The following is a 14,764-nucleotide window of genomic DNA, read 5'->3' on the forward strand; positions in this document are numbered from 1 at the left end:
TGCTGGTCCAATGGAGCCACTTGCACCCAGATAATGCAACCTAGGAGTACCTACCCGATCTGCTCAAGCAACACCTCGGAGCAGCCCAGCTACTGTCCTTTCTTGGGGATAAGAAAGATCTCAAGGGGAGGGGAAATGTTACGACCCTAAGGGGTTGACAAGGGCCTAAATGTAATTAGTATTCGGAAGGGCAAATGGTAATTAGCCTATTATTGTAATAACCCATAGTTGTACCAATTAGTTACAGCTATCTAAACTTGCACCTGGCAGTTAGAAGCCATGCAAGGCCTATAAAAGGGATGTAATACCGAGGATGGGATTTTATGAAATGAAAGAGAACATAAATCTTTCCCTCCAAATTCCCTTCCTACTTTCCCTCTAAATTCTCCCTCCTATCATTCAAACATTCTTTCTCCCTCCAATCCAAATTCATTCCCTAATTGCATAAGTCTCAGATCCGACACTTATCACTTCTTCTGTAAAAGCTATCGGAAAATTCAATTAAAAACTCAGATACTCTCCCTCCTACTTCTCTTCCTCTCTCTCTTTCTCTACATTTCCCTCTCCATTCTTCTTTTCTGTTCCAGCACACTCTTCCGATTCTCGCTGAATTAGGAGAGCTGCTAATTGTCACAGCAGTGCTGTGACAGCCAGCATAAAAGTTGCACATGTTGGCATGTGAAGCCTGCCTCTAGCAACCTTTTTTCAACGACCGTGTCGCCAAAGGCAGGCGAGCATCCTCCTGTGAGCATTTTCTGGATCTTTGCACTTTTGTTTGTTTTTTACTAAATATTTTTGTTATGTTATGCAGCTGCCCACTAGCAGTGTTCTCTATTTTTTGTTTTCTTTAGTTTCGTTTTTCAGTATATTACTTCAATGTTACTTCTACTTCTATGTTGATTCTACAGTGACTGCCAACTATGTTATGGGTCCTGTAATTTTTTTTTCTTTTCAGTTACTTATTGCTTTTACTTCTATGTTCCTCTACTTCTATTTGGATTTTACAGTGGTTGTGGACTGCCGACTGTGTTGCTTATTGTGCAAAAAATTTATTGTTTTCTTTTCAGTTACTATTTTCAGTAAATTATTCTATGTTACTTATACTTCTACAGTTCCACTTCTATTCTGATAGAGTTCTACTTTTTTTTTAATTCTACAGCTCTAACTCTATTTTGAAAGAATATTAGTTGTTAACTATTCTATTGTTGGTTATTTGTTATTCATAATTTTATAAGTTTGTATTTATCTATTTATAGGTACATATTGAAAATAATTGCGTATAAGTATTTTATAAGCATTTTTTTAATAAATGTGCACTTCACCTTGCGCCTCATGTCTAGGCCCCAAGCACTCTTTTGCACCTTAGTGTGCTTTGCACCTTTGACAACTATGGATATTCAAATGAAATATCAGATACATGTTCTTCCAGCTCTATCTCATAAATATATACCCATCTTTGTCTCATACTAGCATTGCACCCCTCATCTCTGGGGCCCATAGATAGAGATCTATTTTAATACTTAATTGCAACAAATACTCCTACTTGACCACTCTTATGTTGTTGATAGAAGTAAAATAGAAAATTTAAAATAAAAGACGGGTAAATTCGACGTGGCACCCCCCTAATGTTTGGCAAAAAGGCACTTAAGGTAATTAAAAACAGGGTATGGATATGTTCGAATCAAACAGTCTGAACTCTAATATCATCTTGACTAAGAGTCTAAGATGACTCTTTCACATGGAACTGCAAAATCCAGGATTAACTCAAGCAAAGTAGTACAATATGTGTGCTATGCGCACAAAGATAAAAACAAAGGTTCAAAACCAAGGAGGAGTTTAAGAAAAGCGAGAAAAGAATATATTATAAAGGGAAGGAGAAGAGAAGAGAAGATGCAAAAGGATCTGTGGTAGTAGCTGCAGCAGAAAGAAGAATAACAAAAAATAAGGAGAGAAAAAAGAAGAAGAAGAAGAAATAGTAGCTGCAACAAAAAGAACAACACCAAGAAAAGGGAAGAAAGAAAAAAAAGGGGGGGGGGGGGGAAGAAAGAAAAAGATGATCCAGCTCTTCTAAATATTCAAACTGCTATTCAGTCCCAAAAAATAAATTTTGGATTGTAAAAATAAGTCGTATCTATAACCTACTATCACTTAAATTCTACCATACAAGCTATTAAAAGTCCTATTGAAACTAAAATACAACTTGATAGAATCAAAGAAACCTAATACTCAAAAAGTTCCTCAACAAATAAAATTCTTACTCAACTAAAATCATAGATATTAGAAAATAATTAGAACTCTTGCTTTCAATCACTGTTGGCCCACAATTTATTGAATGATCAATTATTTTTGGCTCATTCAGTTTTAAATGTTTTACAGGCACATGCAACTAGATTGTATCAGTAATCTCACAAGAAAACAGTAAGTTATGCTACCACACTGACTGCTGCCTTTGCAGGCATTCCCAATACCTAATTATTTGATCACTAAGATCATGAGCTAGGGTTGGTTGTCCAACTAGAGAGAAAAGCACCTTAAATTGACAGCCATAAAGATATTTAAGCAACAATATAACAAAACTAGGCAACCCACAGCAAAATAAACTAAAGGGAAAAGAAATTACCTTAACTTGGGCAAATTTTGCCAGTGCCTTCTTGGCATCAGCAGCAGTAGCATACCGCACAAATGCAAAACCTTTATTCTTACCCGTTTTATCATTCCTCACCAACCTCACCTCCGCAATCTCACCTATCTCTTGAAGAACTTTCCTAATGTCCTCCTCTGATGCATCCTTGTGTAGTCCACCTACGAAAACCTCAGTTTTCCGCCTTTTTCGTCGTTCCAATGCCTCCATTTCCCCACTCAATATTAAACCATCAGCCGCTCCAACTTCTTCCTTTAAACCCCTAACATCACAATTCTCCCCCTCCTCCTTTGTTCGCTCCTTGTCTGTGTCCTTGCCACGTTCGGTATCCATATTCCCAGTCTCAATTCTATCTTTCTGGTCTCCAACTGATCCAACGTTTTGATCTTCCAGCTGAGCTTCAACTGTAGAAACAGCCTGTTCACCTCCGCTCCCACTGTTCTTCTCTTTATTATCAATGTGATCACTGGTTGCAGAAATAGAGTTCCCAATTCCCATTGAGATAGTAGGGCTGGGGTCAGAATTAGGGTTTCCAGCCTCCAAGGAGACGGGAAGATCAATATTAGGGTTTGCCACATGCATTGAATCAGGCTCGAAAGAGTCAGGGTTCTCAACTTCGACCGAACCCAAGACACCGGGGTTAGGTATTAGGACTTCATGATCCACTTCCATGCTTTCCGAACCCTCATTCGACGAAACAGCCTGCCCTTTTTGCGCCTTCTTGGGCACCATCTTCTTGATCACCTTCTTCACTACCCTCACCCTCTTTTTGACCACAGTCTTGGCCCCCCTCTTCATTGTTGCTCCATCTTGAGCGCTTTCACCATCATTTTCGGGCAAGGCAGCTTCAATCGCAGCAGCGGTGCCGGAGGCCTTCTCAGATAGGGTTTCATCTTGCTGCTGCGCAATTGGCCCTCTGCTTTCCTCCCCCCTCTTTTGGCCCGCCTCAGCAGTCACGGCCGCCGGATTTTCTTCCGAGGAGGACTTTGAAGAGGCAGAGTTGGCGGTGGATTTTGGGGCATTCCCGGAGTGAGATTTGGGAGATTCTACAAGGGCGGTGCTTACTGGGTTATTCACGACCGGCACTTCATTGGGCTGTGATATTTCGATTTTGGAGGAGGATTCTAGATGGGGAGATGTAATGATCGCCGCGGCGGCGGCGGATGGAGTTACAGGGGAAGCATCAACATCCATGGATTTAGGGACTCGAGGAGCGGTCTTCCTGGAAGTAGTTCTAGTAATGCGTCGCGGCCCAACGCCGGAGGAAGCTTTGGGAGGCATAGTTTCCGGTGGTTGCTGCTGCTGCTGCTGCTCTCTCTCACGGGCTTGCGTTGTTCGACGAAGATGAGCTGAGATGGCGTGATGGACGGGCCAATACAATGTATATCGGTCTTTGATGTTTTCATTTTATGCTATATATGTGATTTTATTATTTAAATAAATATTTATTTCTTAAAAATGAATTTTTATTTAAATTTTGACATCTTTGATTTATACGTATACAGTACTCAGTAGAAGTCAATCCTCTAATAATATAAATATAATTTAATTAAATTCAAACGAATGACACAAGAAAAATATTACCACCTTTGTTCGATTTTTCGTCGTTCGTACTCTCAATTTTAATGAAAAAGATAAATTATAAGTGAAGAATTTGACTCACTGCACAGTCTAAGAAGTCGAATTCACGATTTATTGATACGAATATTAACTTATCATAATTTAACCACTTATCCTGTACCATATGTCTTTGGGGACATAAACTCAATTTTTTGATTTGGGCATTTGGTGGTGATTTTAATTATTAAAAAATTAATTATGGGATCGATTCTAATTTTATAATTTGATAAATTAAAATATAAATTTAATTGTCCATACTGTTTAATTAAACCCAATTACTTATGCCCTTTAATTATGGATCATTTCTAATTTTAATTCTCGATGGTCGTAATAGTTTAGATACTTTAATATATATGATTGGGTATTTAATGTGTTCTGCGATTTTTGATGTTTGATAAAATTATTTTAATTTTGTTAAATGTGTATTAATACTTAAATTTGAGTAATTATATTTCTTACATTTATCAAATGGCTGATGTTACTGCTATGATTTGGGTGATTTAAAATTACTAAACTGATTGGAAACATAATAATATATAAAAGAGGAATGAAAATAGGTAAGAACAAGTGTGATATGAGGAGGTGGCAAGTTTTCGTTAATGAAATGTTGTAAAGGTCTTTGAATAACAATGTGAAGTCTAAAAGGGAAGATTAATTAATGATGTGTAGCGCCGTCATCTCTACTGAATTACATGTTTGAAGAAACGGGGAGATGGGCGGCGGCGGAGGAGGAGGAGGAATCAGCACTGGAGGAAGATGTACCACGCTTGAATGTTTCATAAACACCCACAGCCAATGCCGCGACCGCAGCCGCCGCCACTGCAACGTTCAACGCCGCCTTTGCGCCGGCACCGGCCCTTCCGCTTTCCCCTCCCTCTTCCAGCTGAAAGTCGGCGGCGCCGGCGTCTGACCCTGAATTGGGAATTTTCTTGGGCAGCGTAACATGAAGAAGGCCATCCTTGGTAAACTTTGCGGTGATATTACTGGCATCGTACTTCTTCGAGAGCTTCATCTCCTTGGTAAACCGAACGCGTCCCTTTCCATTGATGATGGGGCGTTCTCCGCTAATCGTCAGGTTACCGCTATTGTTAATACGGACCTTCAGTTCTTCTGCTTTGAATTCTGGTTTTTGGAATGGAATTAGTTAAACAAGAAGAAGAAGAAGAAGAAGAAGAAGAAGAAGAAGAAGAAGAAAGAAATTAATTAAGATGCATATATACAGATACAGTTAATTAATACCAGGGAGCTGGACGACAAGCGTATCTTTATCTTCCTCCCTATGCCAAGTCCAGAAACGATCAAAATCATTGTGTAAAGGAAACTCCGTCTCTTTGGTCTTCTTTGCAGCCTCAACCTGCTGGCCCTTGGCGGCCATGGACATTGTGGTGGTGCTGGTGGTTTCCTTCAAATGTCTCGTCACGGTCTCCTCCATCTTCATCTTCTTAATTATAATAATTATATATAAATATATGATTGCATGCAGCAGCTAGCAGGTCTTGGGAGAGACAGAGGGAAGCTGTCTATATATACATAGAGATGGATGGAGGTTTCTTCTGTGAGGTCTCCTCTAGAAATTAATTAGGGATCGAATCGCTACCTTTTTGACGTTTAAAGGTTTTGAATTGCTTTGTTTGCTCGAGTTCGTTTCACTATGTATGTATGTATAGCATCTACTACGTATGGTTGCGGAGGGACATTGGCAGACAAAGGTGGGACAAATGATATAGATTCCTTCTCTGTTTCATGCATTTTCTTGAAAGCCAAATTAACAGCTTGTTTTTCCCTTTCCTCAATTAAAGAATTAATTGTTTGGTTGAAGGACAGAGATGGCATGACAAAGTAGATGAAAAGCTCAGAGGCTTTCAGAGTTCCATTTAAATTCACACATATATCTTCATAAATTGTATGTATATAGATGGCACAGATTAGTGATCAATTGTATGAATAAAATACAATGTCTATATCTTCATCATGTCTATATATTTCGTTGAGTTGTATCCTTATATATTTATATATGAAATTGACATTGTTCGGATCAATCATTAAAATTTGTCTGGATACAAATACTTAAAAGAAAAGGGGAAGCTGAGTCTCCCATTTCCTATCAAATACTAAAGTTAGTAAAATGGAGTCAGTTAATGGTATGTGGTGAGAAGAGATAAGTCAAGTTCAAATTTTTTATATGTGGGGATCCAAATTTTTTTTATATAGACTTGAAAAGGCCTAAAATTTTTAAATTGATGAAATATTTTTTAGAGTAGATTTGAATAATGGCAAATTTAGTGAATTGTTCGAATCGAGGGTGATGATAAATTATTTTACAAAAAAAAAAAGAGAGCAACCTCAAATGCATATTATTTGCTTATGCTATAACGGCACTTTGACCTTTAGCACCCTCAAGCCTTATCACTTGTTGGATACATAATTGAGATTCCGAAACTCCTTCTAATTCAAATTGGGGGCACTTTTGTACATTTGTTAAGGAAAATGGGCCAATGTATATTTGGGATAATCCATCTTTGTAATATTCTAAATTTTTTGAGGGTGTTATAATTTAAAATTTTGATAATATAAAAAATTTTTCTTATCACAATCCCTAACATACATCACACAAATTCTCAAAAACCCTAATTTTCACCTTCTTAACCTAACAAACCCAATAATCGAATAGATAAAACAGATGTTAAAATTTTAAATGCAAAATCTAGATCGAACCTGATATGGTTCACAACCATAATACTTTATTTATCATAAATAAAATTGTTCAAGACGTCTGCAAAATGCATTATATCATCTCTCGCAAGTGATAACTGAACGTCTTAAACATATCCAAAACATACATAGGTTCGCACATAAACATAGATATGTTAAATATGCTACAAACAGTAAATTAAGCTTATTCTTCAGCTACCTCTTTTCCCTTAGAGTCACTTGTTGAAGCTAGAACGTTTGAATATTTCAGAGACATAGTCCAATTAGAAGATGAATTTTCTAGTGAGAAACTCCAAAAAGAGTTTATATTAATGCATGAATAAGTATAAAACGTATGAGGAAATAACGAGAACTACTCCGAAGTGTCTCGTGAACATGTCAGCCTCCTCTAACGAGAGCTTTCTCAATGACGCATGCATAGCGCCTCTCGGGATGTCCTTAACCATGTCACCTCTGCCCGATCTTATAGAACCTATGCAAACACAACATCTATTGTTTCTTAGACTCACGGTCTTCCCCACAAGAGCTTTCTCGATGGCACACGCATAGCACCTCTTGGGGAATATCAAACTTTTGCCCTCAGCCAACAACAAATAGGTGCAATAGTATGGCCACACGAATTTTTATAAATGCAACAGTTAAAAAGCCAATAACATATATTTTTCAGAAAAATACATTTCATATATGCAACATGATTTCCCGTAAAAGAACAACAAAAGTTTACGTACAAGAACTTCACAAAACACGTCTTATGTAATAGAATTCTCTCATAAGAGAACAAAAAATAGGATTTGGAGTATTAGAGTCTCACTTTAAAGGTTTATCTCTTGGAAAATACAATTTCACAACAAACGGTCTAGATTTTTGCAGAAAACACACGTTTCGATAAATCTAACTTTAAATATTTTTATACAAGGTTGAAGGAAATTAGATTGAAAAATTTGAAGAAAAATGGGCCTCTCACACGCCTTGGGAAGGTGGCCCACGCGCAGCCACTTCCCGACGCGTGTATCTCACGCGCAACCCCCAGTTTCGAACAATATTGCGTTATTTTCGTATTTCGGTCATATTTCCATCGTTTTAACTTCGATTCAACCCCCGTTTAAACCTACGCGACCATCTCTTCCCCCTCTACAGGATTATCAAAAAAAAAAAAATCAGACTTATCTCGCTTTTTTTTCTAACTGATTTTGGCAAACTCCGGCAAAGACTCACAACTCCGGCGAGGCTCATTCTCACCCGCTTCTCCGCCGATTTCTTCCCTTCTTCTTGCAAAATCTCCTCTCATCTCTCAAGAGTAGATCCCTACCTTAGAATCCCTCAAAACTCAAACTCGTTCGGAATGATTTGGGGACAACTCCATGGCCTAATTTATAGATTTTTTGAACCAATCGCATGGTACCACTTCTCTCAAGATAAGCCTTGGACTCCAAAGACTCAAAACTATAATTGAATGGGTTTTCAAATCCAAAGCTAAAATGGATTTAATTTTAAAATCCAAATCTAATACCAAACTTCTTTCAAATGTCATTTTGGCATTTATTTCAAGTTCTCAAAGTTTGATATTTTACCACATGAACTCCTAATTTCATCCTTATTTCGTTTGAATAATTCTCTAATTACAATTACATCCTCAAATATCAAATTAATTCTCATCGAGATACTTAAAATTCAAAATTAATAATTCAAAATTTCTCAATAAGTACGATTTCATCCCAGCGCTCTCACAGGACATTTGTTTCATTCTAAAACCATCTCAGAGTTGTTTTATTTACAAAATTAGAACATCCTCAGGGTTCCATCGATTTCCCAGAAGCCCCTTACCATCATTTGGTCTCTACAACTTAGCTGAATCGAAAACCATCTCTGATTTGATTTCTTTCAGCGTCATAAATCTCGCATCGAAACGCTCGTCAAAGATATACGTTTGTCCTTAGGTATCTAAGCTCTAGGGCATTCATTGTAGTTGATTCGATCACTTGTTGTAATTTCAAGCATATTTTTCAATATTTTAAACTTTTATAAATTACGTGGCAACCTCATGAAAATGTGGAGTATTATATCCTTGCTCAAACTCCGTGTGCTCATGCCCTTAATTTCGTAAGAAGAGGTAAATTGTAGAATGTGCTTTGAAGAAATCAGGGTTCGAACTCACAACTCACTGAAATGACACCAACATATAGCGATTTGTCCTTTGCCATCTGAGTTATGCCCCGAGAGCAAGTGGGCCAATGTATACTTTGACAAACGGTTATGTACTTAAATGTGTTTTATGAATTTTTTGATGTTTCGTGAGATTGTTTTAATGTTATTAGATATGTACTAATTCTAAAAATTTCAGTGACTATTTTGTTATATTTCTCAAATCACTCACATTGTTAAGCTATAATTTGGGTGATTTAAAAATTTAGTTATAGTTTGAAAAACAGTCAAATCATTGTGATGGATTTAGTTTAAATACATTTCTTAAACTATTCAAACCCACTATTAATCTTTTAAAAAAATGAAGTTACAACAGTAAAATCTATATTTTTGTTTATACATTTTCATGTTTTTTTTTTTTTTGTGGTCGATCAAATTTTTTATTGTTTCAATTATATCACTGAATATAATTTTTGAGTTAATTTAACCCATGACCTTTTTCGTATAGGAATTCAAACTTTTCATTATTTCAATTATATCTCTAGATTCATATTTTTTAATTAATCTATTTTTATATATAAAAAAATAAAATGAGATGATAAAGTACATATCACATTCTAGTCACGTCAAAATACATAAATTAAATTGAGTAAAAAATATAAGTCCAATGGTATAATTAAAGTAATAAAAAATTAGATTAACTCACCAAAAAATTATCAAAATATAATTATTAAATTAACTCAAAAATATAAGTGCAAGAATATAATTGAAATAATAAAAAATTTAAATAATTACTTAAAATTAAGAAAATATAAATATATATATATATTTGGCCAAGTTGCAATTGGGTGCATGTAGGTTGTTTAACATGTCTATAATAATGATACTTGGTCGTTACACGTGAAAAAAATAATAATAATAATAATAAAACAGGAATGAAAATAGGTAAGAACAAGTGTGACATGGCGTGGTAAGTTTTTGTTAATGCCACCGCCGTCATCTCTACTGAATTAAATGTTTGGAGAAACGGGGGCCTGGGCGGCGGAGGAATCAGCATTGGAGGAAGATGTACCACGCTTGAATATTGCATAAGCACCCACAGCCAATGCCGCCACCGCCGCCGCCACCACTGCAAAGCTCAACGCCACCTTTGCGCCGGCACCGGCGCCGGCCCTTCCGCTTTCCCCTCCCACTTTCGGCTGCAAGTCGGCGGCGACGGCGTCTGACTCTGAATTAGGAATAATTTTCTTGGGCAGCGTAACCTGAAGAGTACAGCCATCCGTGGTAAACTTGGCAGTGATTTTACTGGCATCGTAGTTCTTCAAGATCTTCATCTCCTTGGTAAACCGAACGCGTCCCTTTCCATTGATGATGGGGCGTTCTCCGCTAATCTTCAGGTTGCCGCGATTGCTAGTAAAGACCTTCAGTTCATCTACTTTGAATTCTGGGTTTTGGAATGGAATTAGTTAAATAAAGAAGAAGAAAGAAAATAAGATATATATATATATACACGGATAATTAATATATACCAGGGAGATGGACGACAAGCGTATCTTTATCTTCCTCCCTATGCCAAGTGCATAAAGGTTCAAAATCATCGTATAAAGGAAGCTCCGTCTCTTGGGTCTTCTTTGCAGCCTCAACCTGCTGGCCCTTGGCGGCCATGGACACTGTGGTGGCGGTGTTGGTGGTTTCCTCCATCTTCTTCTTCTTCTTCTTCTTCTTCTTCTTCTTCTTCTTAATTATAATTGTATATAAATATATAACTGCGTGCAGCAGCTAGCAGGTCGTGGGAGAGAGAGATAGAGGGAAGCTGTCTATATATACATATATACAGATGGATGGAGGTTTCTTTTGTGAGGTCTCCTCTAGAAATTAATTAGGGATCGAATCTCTACCTTTTTGACGTTTAAAGGTTTTGAATTGCTTTGTTTGCTCGAGTTCGTTTCACTGAAGACTACGTATGGTTGCAGGGGGAGATTGACAGACAGGGTGGGACAAATGATATAGATTCCTTCTCTGCTTCGTGCATTTTCTTGAAAGCCAAACAGCTTGCATGCTTTGCCCTTTCCTCAATTAAAGAATTAATTGTTTCGTTGAAAGACACAGATGGCATGACAAAGTTGAAGAGCTCAGAGGCTTTCATGGTTCCATTTAATTCTCTAAATGGAATTAAAGATTAATTCTTTAATTGAGAATTAAAGCATTTTCGCGGCTTAATCGATTTAACCACGATAAATTAGAATTCACACTAGTAGATTGTGAATTTGACTATTTGCCTTTGTACAGTGAGACAAAATTTTCACTTGTAATTTACCTCTTCTGTCAAAATCAAAGACATAAACAACGAGAGATCACATAAGGATGATAAATCTCAAATTATACCTATAAAATATAATATTCATATTTGTATTTTATATTTTTATCATTTCTATATATTAATTATATTTTTATATATTTATATATGAAATTAACTTAGCTCGATATCAATTATTAAACTCTCTCTTATGTGAATACTTAAAAAGAAAAAGCGAAATTGAGTCTTCACATCTATTATTTATGTTAGTTTGATTAATGGTGAAAATATCTCAAGAGGGAGGGGCTGAATTGGGATATCTATAAAATTTGGATTTTTAATAACACTATATAGAGGAAGAAGGGGAGTTTCAAAATACACCATATATGTTTCGAAATTAAACTTTCTATTTGATAGGTTTCGAAATGTAGATGCAATATTTTGAAATAAAATTTTCTAATTTTGGATATTTTGAAATCTTAAATTTATAATTCAAAAACTCAATTTTACTGAAGTAATGACTTTCTTGAAAAATAATAGGGGACAATGTTTATAATCAATTTTATTAACTTGATTTGGTTAACAAAAAAATATTTTTAACTTTTAACAGAATACCTAAAAGTGATGGAGCAATGGATAATAAAAAAAAGAGAAATGAGAACATGAGAATTTTAGAGTGGTTCGACACCAAGTTCTAGTCCACTACCTTCAAGTCTCCCCATTTAATGGATTTTCAATCCCAAATATTATCAATAAAGATAAACAAGGGTTTTACCAAAGTTTACCCTAAAACCTTTACATACAATGAGTTTTTAAAACTAAACTCAAACCTTACAACAATTAATAAAAATAATGAATTTAATTTTATAGCAAAAAAAAAATTATAACAATAACTCCTTACCAATGGCTGTACCAACCTCTTACCAAATTTTTAAACAAGGAGAGCCTAGGAGTAAATATACCACTTGAATTCACTTGCTTTTCCTTTTCACATTCAATGCACAAGATTGATTGAGAAATATAGTTTGATACTTCAATAAATGTTTCTGTTCTTATCTTTCTTGTCTCTATCTTCAAACACCTGTTGTTTATATCAAGACATAAAATTTTGACAAATTATAATCGTTAGTATTGTTGCCAAGATACATCAATTAAAATTTGTGATGTGGGGTCCACTCGAGCTCGGGGTCGAGTGAAGTTAGGTTGCCGTAAGAGAAGTCACCTCAAGGGAGTTTGCCGCTAGGTTGCTCGCTGTAAGGATTCGGCCATTAGCTCTTTCGCCACTAGCTTTCGCTACAAGATTTTTGCCACAAGGTTTCGCCACTAGCTCTCGTTACAAGGTCTTTACCACAAGGCTTCGCCACTAACTCTCGCCATAAGGCTTCGCCACTAGCTCTTTCGCCATAAGGTTTCGCCACTAGCTCTTTCGCCACAAAGCTTCGTTACTAGCTCTTGCCAAAAGATTTTTTCCACAAGGTTTCTCCACTAACTCTTGCCACTAGGTCTCGACACAAGGTCTTTGCCACAAGGTTTCGACACTAGCTCTCGCCACAAGGCTTCGCCGCTAGCTCTCGCCACTAGCTCTAGCCACAAGGCTTTGCCATCGCCGATAGGTCTCGCCGCAAGATTTTGCCTTAACCACGAGATTTCACCGCAAGGTTTTGCCTTAACCACGAGGTCTCGTTGCAATGTTTTTCCTTCGCCGTTAGGTTCACCGCAAGCTTTTGCCTTCGCCACAATGTCTTGCCACAAGGTTTTTCCTTCGCCGCTAGGTTTGTCGTAAGGATTTTACCCTATTGATCCTCAGAAAATGTGTTAGAAGGCTCACGGGAATCTTCCCCTGTAAAGACCCTCCGATGCCAAAGTTAGTCTCGAATCCAAATGTCTATCCACAAAAACAATAAAGATGCATTCAAAATGTCTAAAATTTACCGAAGTTCGAAGTCCCCATCAATGTCCTGTAATTGGGTATTTATAGGGCACGATTCTCAAGGGTGGCTGGTGTCGACATGTGACGGTTGCCGAATGGAGCTTAGGTATCATCGAGACGAGGCGCTCACCATGAAGCGACAACAAGATTTCTCGCGGTAAAGCTGTTGCGAGGTAGGCGCTCGCGGCCAGCCCTTGGCTGCGAGATTGGGGCACGCGGCAAGCTGCCGTGAGTTGCTTACTGCGAGGCAGGCGCTCGCGACCAACCCTTGGTCGCGAGGCTGGGGCTTGCGGCAAGCTGCGGTGAGGCAGGTGCTCGCGCCTCTGCCCATAGTCGAGAGCTTGACCTTACGGCCATTCCTTGGCCGCGCGCTGCTGCAAGGATGGGGCTCGCGGCATTCTCCTAGCTGCTAGCCTTGCGGCCAGCCTTCATTTTCAAAAAAGATTTTCTTTTTTTATTAATTTTTCATGGCACAACAATTGCCCCCTACTCTTCTGTTTTGTCTTTTAAACAAAATTGAAGAGTAAAAATATCAACCAAGGAGTTCAGGTCTAGAACCTAGACTTAATCAAGGGTTACAAAATACCCAAAGATCTTACGTCGACCGGGGGCTGGAGTACCAAATTATCTCTGGGAAACCATGCCCTCGATAGATAGGTTCCATTGTGGAATTATTGTCCGGTGTCTAAGCTTGCCGGGAGGCCCAGGCGCCGGATTAGCCAAGGGGTCGGGTCTAGTTTGGGAGCATAGCATCGGACTTAGTCAAGGGATCTTGACAAGCCTGCGGGCACAGTCTTCGGAGCGTCCGGTGATCCCAGGATGGATCATAGCGCACTGGCTATTTATGCTCTCCATGTCTGTCTTTCGAGGTTAGTTTACCTCAGGGAATCTGGGTTTGGCCAGTAGTTTGGCACGGGATTCCTACCAAACATTCAAGTTTGTCGGGAGATCTAGGTGCCAGATCGAACAAGGAGTTGGGTCTAGCTAAAAAGGCATAGCATCTAACTCAAGCGAGGGATTTAGGTGAGTCTACGGGCATAGACATCGGATGTTCTAGTGATCCCGGGTCAACTCGTGGTCATCAGCACTAGATTGCAGTTGGGTGACTCAACTTCGATAAGCGGGATCATGGCAAAACTGTCATGGGGTTGTTATATCTTTATGTCTTCATTAGGCCAATCTACCTCAGAGGATCTGGGTTTAGCCAGTGGTCTGGCACGGGATTTCTACCAGGCATTCGAGTTTGCCGGGAGACCTAGGTGTCAGATTGACCAAGGAGTTGGGTCTAGCCAAAAAGGCATAGCACCTAACTCAAGCGAGGGATCTGGGTGAGTCTGTGGGCATAGACATCGGATGTTTTGGTGATCCCAGGCCAACTTATGGTCATCGGTGTAACGCCCCATTTTTTCGGGTGCGTTATAAA

General features: G+C 38.1%; 3 protein-coding genes across 3 annotated transcripts in view; all 3 read right to left on the reverse strand.

Annotated features, from left to right (window-relative positions):
- LOC127806728 (uncharacterized) overlaps positions 1-4,038 on the reverse strand; it is a 34,391-nt gene extending 30,353 nt beyond the window's left edge. Inside the window, exon 1 of the mRNA XM_052344200.1 lies at positions 2,621-4,038. Coding sequence (XP_052200160.1) covers positions 2,621-3,922 — 1,302 coding nt within the window. The 5' untranslated portion in view covers positions 3,923-4,038. The remainder of the gene's footprint in view (positions 1-2,620) is intronic.
- Positions 4,039-4,763: 725 nt separating this feature from the next.
- On the reverse strand, positions 4,764-5,743 carry LOC127806738 (uncharacterized). The gene is made up of 2 exons (XM_052344219.1): positions 5,501-5,743; positions 4,764-5,383 (listed from the first exon to the last, which is right to left on the reverse strand). The coding sequence occupies exons 1-2, from the start codon at positions 5,697-5,699 to the stop codon at positions 4,950-4,952; spliced, it is 633 nt and encodes a 210-aa protein (XP_052200179.1). The 5' UTR covers positions 5,700-5,743; the 3' UTR covers positions 4,764-4,949.
- A 4,226-nt stretch (positions 5,744-9,969) lies between these two features.
- Positions 9,970-10,840, reverse strand: LOC127806685 (uncharacterized). Its single transcript, XM_052344124.1, has 2 exons — positions 10,645-10,840; positions 9,970-10,559 (listed from the first exon to the last, which is right to left on the reverse strand). The coding sequence occupies exons 1-2, from the start codon at positions 10,814-10,816 to the stop codon at positions 10,126-10,128; spliced, it is 606 nt and encodes a 201-aa protein (XP_052200084.1). The 5' UTR covers positions 10,817-10,840; the 3' UTR covers positions 9,970-10,125.
- Between the last annotated feature and the right edge of the window lie 3,924 nt (positions 10,841-14,764).

The sequence above is a fragment of the Diospyros lotus genome, chromosome 7, assembly GCF_014633365.1.
Source record: "Diospyros lotus cultivar Yz01 chromosome 7, ASM1463336v1, whole genome shotgun sequence".
Taxonomy (NCBI): Eukaryota; Viridiplantae; Streptophyta; class Magnoliopsida; order Ericales; family Ebenaceae; genus Diospyros; species Diospyros lotus.